We start from the raw sequence: 17,629 nt of genomic DNA on the forward strand, positions 1-17,629 counted from the left end.
TTCATTTTTCCAAGTTCAAATAATAATATACATCTTCTTTTCCAAGATAAAATAATAATATTAAAATACACTAACAATAGGCTTAAACTCCCAGCTCCCAAACACTATCTTCTCTTCTATGTTCCCCCAATAAAATATGGTGGCTTAATTAGCATTGATGGTAAGCATAATTAATGAGTAGTTGAACTACAAATGTTTAAGATACAATTAATCCTGCATATGGTGCCATTGCGTTTTCAACTTTTAATAGTTCATAATAAGACGATGATAATGATGATGATGATAATGATAATAACCCATATGCTCCTTCAGTTCAATGGTCTAATTTGAACTGGGATGAATACTTCAAACCAAAGAAAAACAGTAGCCCTGTTTCATTTCACTTTCTGTTTCTTCTCATATTTCCAATGAGATTTAGTTTGACTAATATTCTGTGGAGTAGATACACTGACCAGAAGAATCAAAAACAACTCATAGAACACAACATTACACTATACAAAATATATAATTTGGGGATGAGGAAGGGGGTTTGTTCAGGGTATTGTTTTTGATTCATTATCATCTAGCCGATGGATTTAGATAACCATTTGACACGTCAGGGCTTTCAATTTCAAGGAAGTTTGTGAGTAAAGTCTTGCGCGAAGACTGGACTTTTGAAGAGCCGGAAGATATTTCGTTGGTGTCTTCATTCCCTTTCTCAATCTTGACAGCGTCTTGTATAGCCAAAATTATTTCCTGCATCTTTGGTCTGGAGACTGTGTGTTGTTCAACGCATTGGATAGCAACTTCGGCAATCCTCCAAATGGACTCAACTTTGACATTTCCCGCCATCAATGGATCTACAATGCTCATTACATCTCCTTTACGAATCAAGGATCTTGCCTACAAAAGAAAATTTTTAAGCAATGGGTGGTTTGCTCAACACGTAATTCACCAGGAAGACAACATTAGCATTGAAGTTCCCTGTTTTGCCTTTTTCACTTCTTAGTATCTCAAAGATAAAATGCAGTCTCTAATGCTTGTGAGACGAGATAATATATTCAATGAAACTGAAAGAAGCAAATGTAATTATGTTTTTATCTGGTTGCACTGGTACACCAAAAACATTAAGTGCATGACAGAAACTGATGTAGAATGTTAATGAATTTACACCTTAATTGTGAAGGAGTTTCTTGAATAAGAAATGTTGGCCGATGAGTAATTCACTGGACTTTAACAAAGGACAAGAAAGTCTGTTGCTTCTTTTTTATATAGCAGTACTGTGTCATACTAATCCGTTCACTTACTCTCACTGAGATTTCCAAATGCTTCAGGTTTTACTATTCAAGGATACTTAGTCTTCACTTGGCTAGCCCTATTAGGTTGAGAAAAAGTACGGTGTTCTGAATTTGCTTCTAAGACCATTGCCGATATTTCATCAAACAAGTTTGATTATTTAGTAAAACTGTATTTCCTTGTACTCTATGCTGGACCTTATAGTTTCTGTGTATGATAATTGATACTGCATTTGAATAACTCTATGCATACACCTACATTCACTAGCACATAGCTGAGAAAAAAGGATATAAGAATTGACATTCTTTCCTGACCACAGTATCTTTCTTTCTTGAACAAATTGTTGGCTCTTTCTGACATATGAGTGATGGGACTGGGAATCTTGTGTTACTTCTATCTCATGGCAGTGTTTCAGTGCATATTTTAAATAAAATTTTCAGCACATTCCTTTCCTAAACAGGATGACACGCTTAACTAAAGTAGTTTTAGGTTGCAGAGTTCTGTTTGCTATATTCGTATATTCACCTGGTCTTTCAAAGATTTGGTTTCAGCAAGTTGTTTACCATATTGTGAGATTTTGTTTCAGCAAGTTGTTTACCAGATCGTGATTTCATAAGAAGAGCACAAGCTTACAATCAAAAATAAAATGCAAACAAAATTACCTCTTAAAAAATATGAATCAAATTGCTGACTTACATACCCAATGAACAATGTTCCATTCAGCACCATAGTCTGCTGAGACGGGCTTTCTTGCAGAAATCAGTTCCAGGAGAACAACCCCAAAGCTGTAAACATCACTCTTTTCAGTCAACTGCTGATTTGCATAGTACCTGATGAAGCAAATTAGCAACTAATAAGCCACATACAGGATGAAATACAAGAAAATACATTATTAGTTACGCATATGCGGTAAGTATGGCTCACTCAGGATCAAGGTAGCCCACTGTTCCACGTGCCACACTTGATATGTGTGTTAGATCTTCATCAGCTTGCCTTGATAGTCCAAAATCTGATACTTTTGCCCTCATATTGATGTCAAGAAGAATATTGCTTGTTTTTACATCACGGTGAATGATACTGGGGCTGCATCCAGTATGCAAGTACTCAAGACCTACAGATTTCTCAATTTGTCAATTCCTTATGAACTTGATAAAAGAAATATGTATATGCGAGATAGACGTTCACATCAAACCTTTAGCTGCATCTTCTGCGATATAAAGACGATCTAGCCAGTCTAAGTGTCTCTGGTTCACAGAATCTGGCAGCAGAGTATGACATGGATTTTCACCTAACCATTTTCAATGCAACTGACAGGATGAAAAGACAGAAAGTAGAAATAACTGTGCACAAGTTCAGAAGCAAACCATGTATGCGATCCCGCAAGGTTCCATTGTGCATGTACTCATAAACCAGAATACGCTGGTGTTCTTCTTCACAATATCCTACTAAAGGAACCAAGTTTCTGTGATGAATTCTCGACAAGAGAGCAACCTGCAATGGATTTTCTTGGTTAATGAATAGGAATTGAAAAAAAAAAAAATGATGTTTGAGGATTCTTGAAACTACCTCTGTGACAAATTGTCGGGTCCCATGAATAGATGAATCAGCCATGATCTTAACTGCCACCTCTTTTCCATCCTTCATTTTGCCATAGTAGACAGGCCCAAAACTTCCTTGGCCAATTTTCTTCGAAAAATTATTAGTAGCCTCTTCTATTTGAGAAAGTGTGATGTAGCAAGCTGTGCCTTCATCTACTAAATGCCCACCATGTGCAATTGAGTAGGCAGGTGAAGGCTTTGTGCTACTACGCAAAGAATAACCTAATTGGCACATGGAAAATAACGGATATGAATTGCCATGCACAGTATTGTGTAAATACAAAATGGAACTTCTTGGTGTATGTACCTTTGTTACCACTTTCCTGGATAGATGATTTTCTTCGACGATTACATAATAATAGTAAGCTTCCTATGAGCAGAACTAAAAGAATCACAAGTACTCCAACTGAGCTTCCGATTATCATCTTAAGATGTGTTTTATGCTGTGCCTCTTTATTTAGTTCAGGATTTCCCTCATAGCTGAAAGTAAATATAACATAGCAGTTAAGAGAATTTCTATGCTGGACTATGTAGAACTGTCTCTTTGTAGTGTGCTAAACTACAGAGCACTCTGTAGTTTGTTTATATCTGTGATATAAGTACTCTTTTTATGATGCACGTTGAAATTGTTTTACAGAAATATTTGTATTTTTTTTTGCGGTCTTATTTTTTCATCATGCACAATCTTGAGCTTTTGTGAATCCTGGCACATGTAGTAAGAATCTAAAAGACACTGATAAAAGTAATTAGAAAAAAGAAAAACCAAATTTATCTTCCATGGTGCCTTGGCTTTAGCAATATATATATATATACATAGATTAGCAGTTAACTCACTTAAAGATTACTTTTCCAGTTAACAATGCTGAAGGTATTTCACCACTGAAGGAGTTGTTCTGCACATACCTGCCATGTTTACAATTTAAAAAATCAGGAAAACATCCCTAGTTTGGATTTAGAGACAGTTTGATGTTAGAATAAGTGAAACCCCCTTCCTGTCTTCTTGGTAGCATTAAATTTGAATTTTTTAAGACTGGAAGTGTCTAACCCAATTCAATGGCTTAGCAAAGATGAGGATTTCTGATTTACTACATACAACTCTTGTAAACTTCGCAAACTGCCCAGATAAGAAGGTATCAGACCACTGAGTTTGTTGTTCTCTAAATGCCTACATGCCCACCAAAAATAACAAGCACCATTGAGAAAAATATATATCTCATTTTCAACTTGTGAAATACAAAGCATGAAGCGTAACTTACACAATTTTCAAACTGATAAGATTACTTATGTCGGGGACAGGCCCAGTGAACAAGTTGTCACTCAACCACCTAAGAAAATCAAAACCAATGTAGAAGATTGCAGATGAGAAACAAATAAAAGATAAAAGTTAGATATACATCCATTGACACATACATACACACATACATATTAAGGCATAATACTTACAGCTCTGTCAATCCCTCCATCTTATTTAGCTGGGATGGAATTGGACCCTTTAAGTTCTTTCCTGAAAGAACACTGTTCAACAACTCAGTAGAAATCATCTTCAAAGTAGGTCAAAAAGTAAGTTAGAATGTTTGACTTTCTTAACAAGTAAATTTCTATATCCATGCTTTCAATGGATATCATACAAAGATGAGCTCCAGATAATGCAACTCCTATTTCTTTTTGTCTAGAAAACAAATATCAGGAGCAATATCCACTACGGAAACTTATACCGGTCTAGAGTCTATAGACCACATTAAACAACCGTCCATCTTGTTTAGCTGGGATGGAATTTGACCCCTAAAGTTCTTGCTGAAAGAACACTGTTCAACAAGTCAGTAGGAATCATCTTCAAAGTAGGTCAAAGAGTAAGTTAGAATGTTTGACTTCCTTAACAAGTTTCTTTCTATATTTATGCTCTCAATGGATATCATGGCCAAGATGAGCTTCCAGATAACACAACTCCCTTTTCTTTTTGTATAGAAAAAAAAAATCAGGAGCAATATCTACCATGGCAACTTATATCAGTATAGAGAATATAGACATTATTAAATGCATTGGTTAATGACCAAATTTTCATCATTATATACTTAACACAATAAAAAAAGCGAAGATAAATGTCTGATTCTGGTGAACCATTCTAATAATGGTTTCAGCTGTTCTAGTTTCGGTTGTTCTAGCTCAGCACCAGAACCATGCATGACGACCTGCTGAATTGTGGAGGCCACAGGTTAAAATTTCCAAATTCCCTAATTGCACAGTACAGCTCACTCTTTCTCATGTATGTCTGGGTCGTTCCTACTTTTGGCAAAGGATTTGTCCCAGTTTAAATATCTATTAAATAATTGGACTAACTAAATGACATGTTTTGATATCATCTCGGGGTTTAAATGGTGAATACAGGCATTACGCTATAAAAATTATGGCATGCTAGTCCATGAATTCAAGAATGAATCTGAATTGTTATTAAATGGGAGTGGAAAGGTTACATTTTCGTAATTCTTGGTGGTGTAGTTGAGCTGCAAGCCACCCATTCCCATTGAGCCGGGATGCAAGGATCACCTTCTTCATTTGGCCACTCGTTCTCGCTAGACATTGAGTGGAAGGCATTGAGAGCAGCCACTTCCAAAAGCATTACTATTAGTCAGCTCACATTGGTAAAGGACAGAATGGCATCACATAGTTTCAGTGAATATGAATCACACTGTTACTCTTCTCAATAAATAGCTATTTTATAAGTTCAAGGTATCCTACTCAAACTGTGACTACTCCAAATATATAGCTATTTTATAGGTGAATATAAGGATTTGTTGAAAGCAAAACATGCTGAGATCATCAACTTACCATCTTGACTGTTTGTCTTTGGGGCAATCCGAACATATTTACTTATCTCAATTGCATTTAAGAGTGGACCTCGTGTAGAATCCTGAGTCTTCACAAATGAGAATGAGAGAACGTAAGTCCATGATACATTCATGTAGCTGGGTTCATAGAGGGTGTAGCTCCCATTGGCATTCTCAGCAATATTTACCACCGCATTGCTATAGTCAGGCATATAAGGCTGCAACATTCTGAATTTTCGGGATTCATTAGTCCCCAAGTCTTCAATTTCAGCGAAGTATGCATAGGCTCGAGCATTGCCAGGGAAACCTTCTAGGTTCAATCTGTAGCTAAGATTTCCTTTTGTGCCAACAACTGCAGTCTGCATTACTTTAACAGGAGGATATTCTCGCGTTCTTATGTCTACGTTCTTTGAAGTCTTGATTCTTTCTGTGCCAGGGGCAACACCTACAAGATAATCTTGCCTTTTATCGAGATCTGAATCCCATATCCGGTCATAGGGATCACTGGGGTACCTGAGAAACCAGCATTTTGATAAATTTGTGCCAGTGGCATCAAATGGTTAAACTAGCTTAAACACAAACTTATTAAAATAAAAATCTGTTTGATCTTTGTCAATTAAATAATGCGCTGCAGCTTTTATATTTCTGGTGGTGCCTGAGTCCCGACTCATAAAACTTCCACCTAATCTTCCATGAAAAATGAATGTATAATGGAACTTACTATTAAAGCCTGATATACATTATGGGCCCACAACCTAATAGCTTAAGCTTTTAGGTGAAGTAGTAATCTAATATGGTATTAGAGCTAGTTACCGGGAGGTCCTGGGTTCAAGTCTTGCTGCCTGTGTTTATTGTATGGTCTTTAAAAAATTATTGTATTCACTATAATGAGTGTTATCTATCATATGTTTATCTCTCCACACGCTGTCAAGCTGCGCACGTGGGAGAGTGTTAAGGCCTGATCTACATTGTTGGCCCACAACCTAAGAGGCTTAACCTTTTTGGTTAAAGTGGTAATCTAACACTTACCTCAAAACATCCATGCTTGGAGCACCAAAATTTACCCTGGCTGCAACTCTCAGATAGAAGTCATCCTCAAAATCCGTGATATACATTGAAAGATTGAGAGGTCGCAGCTCAAGAGTGGAAATGAATGGAGAACCTGTTGTTGCGCAGCATAGGCACACATCAATAGAAGCTGAGGGCGCCCTTATGATCATTTCCATCACATAAACTCTTGAAGCATCCCTCACTGTCACAGTTGCCCACTCGGTTGCATCCAGGTAGAGCTGAAATTTTGGATATGCATCCTCATTTTCTGAGCTCCCATACAGAAATGTTGCACGTACTAGATACCGCCTCCTCTCCTCTGTGCTTAAAGTGTAACAGTACTTCTTCCTATCTATGGGGAAGTCTCGACGTCTCCGATTCTGTGGCCACTGCTCATTCGGATTCTCAACTTCTACTGATTTGCCATGGCTCATAAGCCCAGCATCCGAAACCCACACTAGCCCAGTAGCTGGGTCAGTGTGGTTACTTGTGCCCCCACAGTCAATACTGATGAACTCTGAATATTAAATAGGTTCAGGCATAAATTCAAACAAGTTCTAAGTCTTATGACTCCTAAACGATTCTAGTAAGAGTAGTAGGAATCTAGAAATCAACCAGAAGGAAAAAAAAATTATACTGTTCTCTTCATCTTTTTTCCCCCCGTTTAAATATATTTTGGGTCTTGTTCAATAAGCATTTAAACAAAGTCTGCAGGTTATAATTGCTTGTGGATTCAGACAGCATCTACAATATTATGCACATCACAGAGCAGAATTTGAAGTAAGGGGTTGCTTCCACATCTTCCTAAACTGAATTTTTCTTAAAATTTTGCTACATGAACAGATTTAAGGAGAAATATATTACATACCTTCAAATTGGCACAACACAGATGAAATCAAACACAGGTGGAAAACCAAGAAATGAGGAGATAAACCCATTGAAGCTTAGAAACCAATTCTTTTGAAATTGTCTGGCTTTACCATTTCAGTAGCCAATAATTCCCAACCCCAACCCCTGTTGAGGTTCAACATCACACCCATCAATATTTTTCTGATTGATGGGCCCATCCTATGTTCATTCAGCTTGGCATCTTTTCTTTTATCTTCCTCTTTTACTTTGAGGAATCTGCTTTTCCCGGGAAACAAAAAAGACACCAACAAGTTCATTTTCAGGCTCCCCTTTACGCCTTTGAAGAGAATATAATGCTCCAGCCGAGGATAGAGACTAGAAAACAAGCAAGGCAATCATTTTTGAAGTCGAGCTTCTGTGCTGCAACGCGGGTGCACGTGTGACAGGCATAGGCATGACACGCTCCGCCGCTCCAGCAGTCTTATCAATGTCAAGGGTGTTATTTGTATTTACATTTCTGATATTATTGAATTTTGTAACTAATATTTTCTTTTTAAGTTCCTTTTTTAAAAAAAAAAAGTTAAAAACTATTAAACAATAATCTAAACTTTAAAGTTTAAACTTTAATTTTCCATAATTTGACCTTAAAAATAATTGTTACTACGAAAACTCAAAACTTTTGAAATTATAATATTATCATGCTATTGAGAAAAAAAATTACAATTTTAGTACATAAGTAACAATTTAAAAGTTTTAACAGTCTAAAATAAAATCTTAAAATAATAATGCCACTTTGGATTGTTACTTTAAAAAGTTTTAGATTTTTTTTTCCAACACGTGAATCTGAAAAGTTTATATCAAAAATATTTTTATGTAATTTAAATTTATTATTTTAAAGATTTACGAAGAAAAAGAAAATGAGTTGAAGAAATAAATTTTACAAAAAGAGATATTATGAATTTAGAAACTCTAAAGAGATGAGCGTCCTCACGAAAAATTTTTACATTTATTGATATTTTAATATTAAAACTTTCCACAAAATGTCATCGGTTTGACTTAACTAAATTGATGAATAAAGTAGTGAAAAATGTGACACTCTTTTTAGTCCCGTTGAACAAAATCGAAGCATCCAATTTGAGACTTTCATGTTGTAGATCTCACGTTTTAATTTTGTGAAATGGTGAAAATGGATTGCGTAGGTAAGAAGGAACATGAGTATAAGAGACAGATTACTAAATTTCATTATTCATTAATAAAAATCAGCACACTTGTAATTTTATATTGACTTAATTGTACAAATCCTTGCATATACCAAGTAACACTCCACAGTATATTGTTACAATGTCTCCTGTTTTCAAAAAGTAATCATAATTATCTACATCTATAGCTTTTGAAAATTAAATGTGGAACACATGAGTACCTGCAACATTAGAAAACACAAATTTATTATCATTGACAAAGAAAAAAATATAAATTTTAATTTTACCATCATTTACAATTTCAATCATCTCCCTGATCAAAGGGTCAAATTACTCATATCATCTGAAATCTTGGTAATTAATAATTAGTTAAAGAAAATAAAACTTTAATAAGAGTATGACCCATTTAACAACTTTCGAGTTGAAATTAGCTTATAATTAACAATATAACAATATGCAAATTGGTTTTTTTTGTGTAAGATAATTGTCCATCATCATCATCATCATCACCATATCTTAAATATAATTAAGAATCTGAGATGAGTACTCTTGAGGAAAATGAAAAATCCCGCATGGAAGAAGCAGACAGAAATCTTCTCCAATTGCTGGGATCGGGAGGAAATTTATTGGAGAATCAAATCCATGGAGTTATGGCTTAAGGTGGGGGGATAAGAATACCATTTTTTTTTTTTTTTCACAAAATGGATTCAATGCATAGGAAAACCAATTTCATTTCAAGAATGATCATCAACAATAAAGTTTTTTGGAAGCCTAGTGAGATCAAAGATGAATCAAATAAGCTTTTAGAGAATCTTTTGATAGAATCGTTTCTTTGGAGGCCTCACCTCGTAGGGAATAATGCAACTCTTATGCCTTCTCATAGTAGGGACGAACTTAAACACCCCTTCTCTGAGGAAGAAATTTGGAATGCGGTGACTACAATGAATGGGGACAAATCGTCGGGCCCAAACCGTTTCACTGTTAGTTTTGTTCTAAATTGTTGGAATTTTTTGAAATGTGATTTCATTGCAGCCTTTCATGAATTTTACTTAATCGAGAAGTTTGAGAAAAGCCTAAACACCACATTTATAGTTATCATTCCAAAAAAAAAAGGTGGAGCGGAGAACATGCATCAAGGATTTTAGACCTATTAGTCTGGTGGGTATCTTCTACAAAATATTGGCCAAAGTTCTATCCAATAGACTAAAAAAGGTGCTCTCGTTGATTATTTTAGATAACTAGATGAGCTTTGTTTCCGGTATACAAATTCTTGATGCTACTCTCGTTGTTAATGAGAGCATTGATTTATTGAGGAAGAAAAAGTATGAAAGCCTCGTTTGCAAGCTTGACTTGGAAAAAGCATTTGACCTCATTAATTGGGAATGCCTCGACAATTTATTGGGCATCATGGAGTTTGGAGTCAAATGGAGACGCTGGATAAAGTGATGTATTTCCACGACTTCATTCTCTTAATTTACTGCTAATTAATGGTGAGGCTTCAAGCTTCTTCAAGAGTTTGAGGAGTACTAGACAAGAAGACCCTTATCTTTGTTTCTCTTTGTTATTATCATGGTGGTGCTTCCCCAAATGTTGGCCCAAGGTTGTAATAAAAATTTGATTGAGGGAATCAAGATTCAAAAGAGGTCTCATTCTATAAACCTCTCTCATCTTCTTTTTGATGACGACACAATTATTTTTTGCAGTAATTCCATTTCGGAGCTCAGAAATCTTAGGACAATTTTGCTTTGCTTTAAGATTGTTATCGATAAATTGGCTTCAAAGTGTGTCCTTTGCAAGAGGGATGTAGAAAAAACGTTAACCATCTTTTCATTCACTGTTAGTTCAGTAGAAACGTGTGGTCTACCTTTTGCAGTTACATATGGTCATGTCATATGAGCTCAGTTCGTTGTACAATATTTGGAATTCGACTTCTCTTAAAGGTTTTCTGAAGAATCTTAGAGCAGCCATTATTGGAATTGTCTGTTGGGTGATATGGAAAGAAAAAAACAAAAGAATTTTTAGGGAGCACTACTCCTCAGATGTCGAAGTTTTCTCTAAATGCATTTCTTGTCTTTTTCATTGTTCTAGGTCCTATCACTCTTTCACATCTGGATTGAAAAAAATTTCATTACATTTTATCTAATTTAGGAGGTTAATTTGGAGGCCTTTTTGATCGTTTTTGATTGGTATGCTGTTTTTTGAGTTGTAATTTATTTTCGTTTGCCGTGTTATAATATTTAAGTTGAACCATAAGCTCTACTTCTTTCAAGTTTGAACCTCTTTGATGCTTCTTTAACAAAACCTTTATCTTCTCTCCAAAAATAAGAATAAAAATAAGAAGAATTAAGAACCGAACCAGGCCATGCGAGAAAAAGACAGTGCAACGTGGGAGGAGATTTGGTTATTATTATACTAATAATTATAATAAAACAATAACTAAATATATAAAAAGCGCGCGGGCGAGGGGGAGCCCGCGTTAACTGTCTTTTGCACTGGCTAGCAACAAAATCTCTTTAGCTTTGGAGGACCACCGCCCCCCGGCTGCCCCTTCCGCCGTCCCTTCAATTTCGATATATTCAGCTTTTTAAAGTTGGGTACCGATATCTATCAAAATATATTCATATATTAATTGGTCCCCATGTCTCATGTCCCTTCTGCTAGCTAAAGTTAATTGGTGGTACCCTCTGACTCGATCCAGTAGGGGACCCCAGTCCCCACCAAGGGCAGGTGTCCCTTAACTTTATTACGTCATGGGCATGCACATGCAGCCCAGCCCCGCTTTGTGCATGCACCACCGTTCCTTCTTTTGGGCAAAGTATAGTAGGAGTACTACACCTGCTGCTGCCTGCACTTGCACATGGTTTCAGTTTGCAATTTTATTATTTATGATGATTCCATTTTTGGTGCAGGAGTTACAAATTGACTAGGGCAATATTTATACATAGATTGACTAGGGTTTCGAAGAATTATTCTGCCATCCATGCTCGAGTGACTAATAGGGTTTTATAGGCACTATTAATTCGGATGGATGGAAGGGGCAATGTCTCTTTAACTTAAAAAAAGAGTTTGGTTATCTTCAAAATTTTAAGGTCATAATGTTTGTACTATTTTATTTTCAAAGCTCTTTGAGTATGAAAATTTGATAGAACAAAAATGTAAGAACCCGATTTGTGTTGTACGGGTTAATTATTTAAAAGAGGGGTAAAAAGGGAATTTTGCAGACTTCGTCGACGAGGCCATAATTCGTCGACGAAGGCAGAAGGTTTCTCGTCGATGAAATTCAGAGGTTCGTCGACGAGAAAAAGTTGAGGGATTCAGGAAAATTTAAATATCAGGGTTTGTCGACGAAATCGCTGCCTCATCGACGAAATCCCTGAAGACTTCGTCGACGAAGCCTCTTGGGTCAAAGGCTTATAAAAGGTGGAATTGGGTTGCTTTGGGGCTAAGTTTCCCCAAAAGCTCTCTCTCTCTCTCTCTCTAGAACTCTCCCTCCACTCTCTCTCTCTAGTTTTCTTCGCCGTTTGTTGCTTGAATTGCAAATCCAAAGATACTGTGAGGATTAGTGAAGGATTCTCTACGTTTCTACTGGATCAGAATCTCGTTTCGAAGGATTTCGGGTTTCGGGCCAAAATCGAGATAAGGCTTGATTTTCATTTCTGATTCGGCATATGTGTAGTAGTATGAATTGTAAGTATGTTTTGTACTGTGGTTTGTAGATTTCGGAGTCTCGATTCGTAGTTTTGAGGATCGTAGAGTTCGTAGTGGATTTCGGGTTAAGGTAAGGGGATTTTATTTATATTAGTCCATTTTTGAAATCAGGATCGGTAAGCTTGTAGGCTACGATCATATGTATGTTTTGGCTACTTATTTGGGGAAATCTATCAGGTAAAAATGCAGGATTTTTGGATTTCAGTTTTCGGGAAAATTAGGAATTTTGGATATCATCTCTATTTTGTTTGGAAATTTGTTGATTGTATTAAAACTGTATTATTGAGATGACCATAATTCATATTTGCATAAACTGTATACTTGAAATTGTAAATGATAAGATTTACCGTAAACCAAATAAGTGTGGTATGTATGAATGTATGTATTTGTTTCAGGTATTTGTAAAACAGTTATGTGGCGGCTAATTACCGTACGCTGAAATGTATAGGAACGTGAGTTCCAAAATGATTTCTAGGGATTTGTAAAACTGCCAAGTATCAGGTAGTTACCATGGGCAAGAGTGGCCGACTCTATATCCAGGGTGTGAAATATCACTAGTATGTTTCGGCTAGTCACCGAAGGTGTGATCTACACCGTTTGTAGCAATGGATTCACAGTGGGCCTAGGTCGTCGTAGCGTAGTTGTCACGTGGCAATGTAATCGGGGTCAGACTAGGTGATTGTGTAGTTGCGTATGTAGCAATGGATTCACTATTGGGCCTGAGTCGTAGATCTTCGTAGTTGCATCTGTAGAAACGTAATCGCTGTGAGACTAGGTGACCTTGTGTAGTTGCGTATGATGTAATGGATTCACATTGGGCCTTGATCGTCGCAGCGTAGTTGCTTGTGTAGCAATGTAATCGCTGTGAGATGAGGTGACCTGGTGTAGTTGTGAACTTGTGTGACGACACTGACCATATGTATGTATGTATGTTGGGTATCGTATGAATTGGAATGGTTTTCTGAAAATACTGGAACTGTATGTATTTGTATGAAACTGTACGAATTGTTTCAAAATGTATCGTATGTATAGTGTTATGAAGTATGTAAATGACACTGGTATGCCACACACTGATATAAACTGTTTTCTTCCTTATTGAGAAGTGTCTCACCCCGAATGTACGTACAATATTTTTAGGGCCTTCAGGTAACGGTAAGTAACATCCTAGCGTCGGGAAGCAAGGGGTGTCGTAGCTACTGCTAGTACCTTTTAGGTACGAGTTTTGGTATCCAGGTTGTCAGGATGGTTTTTGTAGACACCTGGGGTATAGTTGTATAATGGGAATGCATGTCCTAGTTTGTATAGACTCTGGTATGATACTGTTATTGTATAAAAGACCATATTCCGCTGTGTATTATGGATGATTGGGTGTATGTATGTGGGCATCCGTTTACCCCATGGGGTCAGATCCCCCTTTATGTATTGTATCATGAATGTTTAAATTGATACAGAGACAGGTTAGGTTACTTAAACTCACACCTGGGACCCACCTGCGAGTTCGGGGTGTGACAAAAAATGTTCATACTCGTAAGAATGAAATATTAGTATCATATTCCTGCCCTTCCTTTGAGGTAAGTTTTAATTATAAGAATCTCATTCCCATAAAAATTCTAATTTTGAATTTGTTAGACGTCCCAACCCCGGGAGTATATAGTTTAGAGAGGGGTGAGTAGACTCTTTTTGCAGAATGCGTGTTTCTCTATAAAATAAAAATTCTTCTCAAGATGTAAGAAATTATATCATAAAATAAGTAAATGTAAATCATGCACAAGACAAATAAAATAAAGAGAAGGGTAGAGAAAATCAACACCACTATTTTTACATGGTTCAGCACCAAGCGAAACCTTACAATTTGAGAACAAATCCCTACCATGCTCACAAAGAGCCTTCACTCGGGAACAAATCTCTCCCCGCTCATAAAGAGTCTCTTCAGTTCACAAAGAACATTCACCAAATGGTTCACAAAAAACCTTTACAAGAAGATGATGGAAATACAATATGATGTTCCTCAAATGAGCAAATATTAAATACAAAGCAAACCTCACACTATCTCTCAAATAATGAATCAAACACAATTAAAGAGTAAGAGAGAATGAATACTTGTGAATGAATAACAACAATGCAAAGTGTTAGGTGCTTAGGTTTTGGTATAAGAAGATGTTTTTCACTAAAAATGATTAAAAGCCTGTATTTATAGTCCAAGAGCCAAAAAAGACGTTAACTACTAGCCGTTGGGAGGAAGAAAAGATATTTTATTTGGTAAACTAACCGTTTCTTGCCTATTAGCGTCATTCTGCCCGTTAGACTTGTTGATTAGTCACACACTTCCACTCGTCAATGAATCCCCTGTGTTCGTCGATGAGTGCCTTGAATCAGAAAAAGTCATCGACATGAAAGTTTTGGCATTTTGTCTTAACTTTCTAGGGATACCAAGATCGTCATTTTTGAACTTTTTTTAGTAAAAGTTATGACCCAAATACTGAAAATTGTTCAGGAGTCAAGGTTGCACTACATTATGTTAGGTGGTCTTGAGCCTTCTCAACCCCAAAAGTTAGCTCATGGGATGAGGCTTTCCCTCATACTTAATAACTAACCACCAAACCCCTTCCACAACCGATATGGGACAACCCCAACAATCTCCCCCTCACACATTGAACTACAAACTCCTCATGAATTGGGATCGGGTTCCAAACTCTACACGAATTGGGCTCACCAAATTGGTAGCACCACATGCCCAGCATCCCAAGGAGAAACCATAGGCTTTGATACCACTTGTTAGCACCAGAAGAGTCCAAAGGTGTGCTTGATACACATTGGAAAATTAGAGTGGATAATGGATGCTTATATATATGGTTGGGCCCAAGACCTAATAGACTTAAGCTTTTGGGTCAGGTTGGTGTTCACCCATGTGTATCAAGCCCATCTATGGGGCTCCTTTGGTCCTAACAAGTGGTATTAGAGCCGACGGTTCGTAACTCTAGGTGAGCGACATCGTAAAAAAGTCGAGATGTGAAGCTAACTCTCCTAATGTGCTAACAGTTGGAGGACCAAGTGTGTGGCTGAGGCCAATAAGGATCATCTAGGCTGCGGATGGATACGAATAGGGTGAAGACATGAGAGGTAGGATTGATTCAGAGGCACGTGGAATACAATCCGACGCACGTAAGACGCCAGTGGTAAGACCCACTTAAGCAACTATTGGAGAATCGGACTTACTCGCAGAAGGGAGATGATTTCCGTTCAAGGGGGAGCAGTTGGAACTCACAAGTGAGGGGGAGATTATTGAGAATTTCACTTGTGAGCTTGTCCAACATTGAAAAATTAGAGTGGATAATGGATGCTTATATACATGGTTTTGCCCAAGACCCAATAGGCTTAAGCTTTTGGGTCAGGTTGGTGTTCACTCATGTGTATCAAGTCCACCCATGGGCTCCTCCGGTCCTAACACATTAGTGATGATTGCTTTGTTTTTCCTTGTAAAAAGGTCTTTTAATAAGTTAAAACATTCTTAGAAAAAATTATATGAAATATATTAAGTCTAATAGAGTTTAATACTTGCCCAAATAAGTTTCTTACTTAAATATAAGATATCTTGATTAATAAAAACATATTTGAAGCTTGTTTGATATCTTATGTAGTGACCAGAAAAATAATAGTACTTAAATAATAAGAGAGAGAGAAATAGAAACAGAAACAGAAGGAGGCCGAGTGTTCGTCGACGACATTGCATTTTAGAGAATATAATAAATTCGAAGGATTGCCAGGACTCATCGACGAATACAAGGTTTCGTCGACGAGTACATAAGGAAATTCGTCAACAAATACAGGGCTTTGTCGACAAGAAAATACCGAGAGACGGTTTTGGGCTGTTCTAAATTTCGTCGACGAATACAGGGTCTCGTCGACGAATTTAATGAAGGACTCGTCGATGAGGTGACGTGTCTCGTCGACGAATCTGGCCCTATAAATAGCTAAAAACCGGATTTTTATACATTTTTCATGCCCCTCTCTCTCTCCTCTCTCTCTCTCCTACGTCTCTCTCTCCCTTCTCTCTTCGATTTTGGCCTCGCCAGTCGCCAGATCGAAGATTTGAGGCTACCACAATGCTCATGGAGAAGTTCTCTACGAGTCTGCCGGAGCGGATTGTTGGGAAAAGGAAGTTGGATTTCATCCCAAATTCAGGGTAAGACTTTTTAGTCCGTTTTTGGTCTTATGACAGTTATAAGAATTGATGTGGGCAAAAGAAATACTGATATTTAGTTCTGACAAATATTATTTTCAGGGTGTTTTGTAGGAGGCCTTGCGGGTGTTAGGCTAGTATTCCATAGGAGTTTTCCAGTAGTCAGGTAAGAGAAATATGCTATGTTAGGTATTTTTAAAATATTATACAGTTTATTAAATGATGAAAATTATGTATTACAGTATCGTGTGGCTTGTGAGTATGAATATAGTACGAAATATGTTTTACGATATTTCAGTATTCTGATTTTACGATATTTCAGTACCATGATTTCATGAACCTCAGTACCATGATAATACAAATATCAATATTATGATCATGCATTTTCAGTACTATGATTATGCAGATGTCAGTGTTATGATTATCCAGTTCTCAATATTACGTATGAACTACAGTTACAGTTTATGCAACATCATGGTTATTTCAGTATTTCAGAATCATGGTAGATCAGATATATATGTATATAGAAATATACTATATGATATCAGATCCTGTTGGACTATGCAGCTACAGAGCACGGTATCGTTGTTACAGATATTACGTTACTTTTTGAGTGCAACCACCTATTTAGATAATACGTGATAAGGTCGATTACCTAGGTCCTTGAAGAGGTTAGGCTCCCCATCTAGATATAGGTTGAGGTGGGCAGATTGACCGATGAAGTATAGTGATTTATTCTTGGTTGGCCAATCAGGGTAAATCCCGCCTACGGGCCACACAACCCTTTCATGAGGGGGTAAGTCATGACACACAGATATCTACAGGGAACAGTTTCAGTTATTATTACATATGTATAGATTTGCAGAAACAGGGAACATACTTACTTATACTAGAAGTATTTTGAATAATATTCTCCGATACTGACATGTTAAACATTAGGGACAG

General features: G+C 36.9%; 1 protein-coding gene across 4 annotated transcripts; it reads right to left on the reverse strand.

The window, feature by feature from the left end:
• Window positions 1–344: 344 nt before the first annotated feature.
• Window positions 345–7,967, reverse strand: LOC131144676 (probable LRR receptor-like serine/threonine-protein kinase At1g67720). Of its 4 annotated transcripts, none has more exons than XM_058093458.1 (15): window positions 7,617–7,967; window positions 6,728–7,265; window positions 5,700–6,211; window positions 5,345–5,477; window positions 4,317–4,388; window positions 4,130–4,198; window positions 3,967–4,038; window positions 3,708–3,776; window positions 3,181–3,353; window positions 2,842–3,095; window positions 2,640–2,766; window positions 2,468–2,533; window positions 2,200–2,386; window positions 1,976–2,105; window positions 345–882 (listed from the first exon to the last, which is right to left on the reverse strand). In XM_058093458.1, exons 1-15 carry the CDS (start codon window positions 7,684–7,686, stop codon window positions 559–561), a joined length of 2,796 nt encoding a protein of 931 aa, XP_057949441.1. In that variant the 5' UTR covers window positions 7,687–7,967; the 3' UTR covers window positions 345–558. The 4 variants fall into 4 exon arrangements, with proteins under 4 accessions (XP_057949441.1, XP_057949440.1, XP_057949443.1 ...); XM_058093457.1 differs by having other exon boundaries at window positions 2,468–2,563; XM_058093460.1 differs by lacking the exon at window positions 3,967–4,038.
• Between the last annotated feature and the right edge of the window lie 9,662 nt (window positions 7,968–17,629).

Source organism: Malania oleifera, chromosome 12 (assembly GCF_029873635.1).
Source record: "Malania oleifera isolate guangnan ecotype guangnan chromosome 12, ASM2987363v1, whole genome shotgun sequence".
NCBI lineage: Eukaryota > Viridiplantae > Streptophyta > Magnoliopsida > Santalales > Ximeniaceae > Malania > Malania oleifera.

Coding starts and splice junctions, on each gene's coding strand:
- LOC131144676 (XM_058093457.1), bottom strand. CDS start 7,686: ATGGGTTTATCTCCTCATTTCTTGGTTTTCCACCTGTGTTTGATTTCA. Junction 4,199..4,316: donor ATGGAGGGATTGACAGAGCT/GTAAGTATTATG, acceptor TGATTTTCTTAG/GTGGTTGAGTGACAACTTGT. Junction 2,387..2,467: donor CGCAGAAGATGCAGCTAAAG/GTTTGATGTGAA, acceptor AGAAATCTGTAG/GTCTTGAGTACTTGCATACT.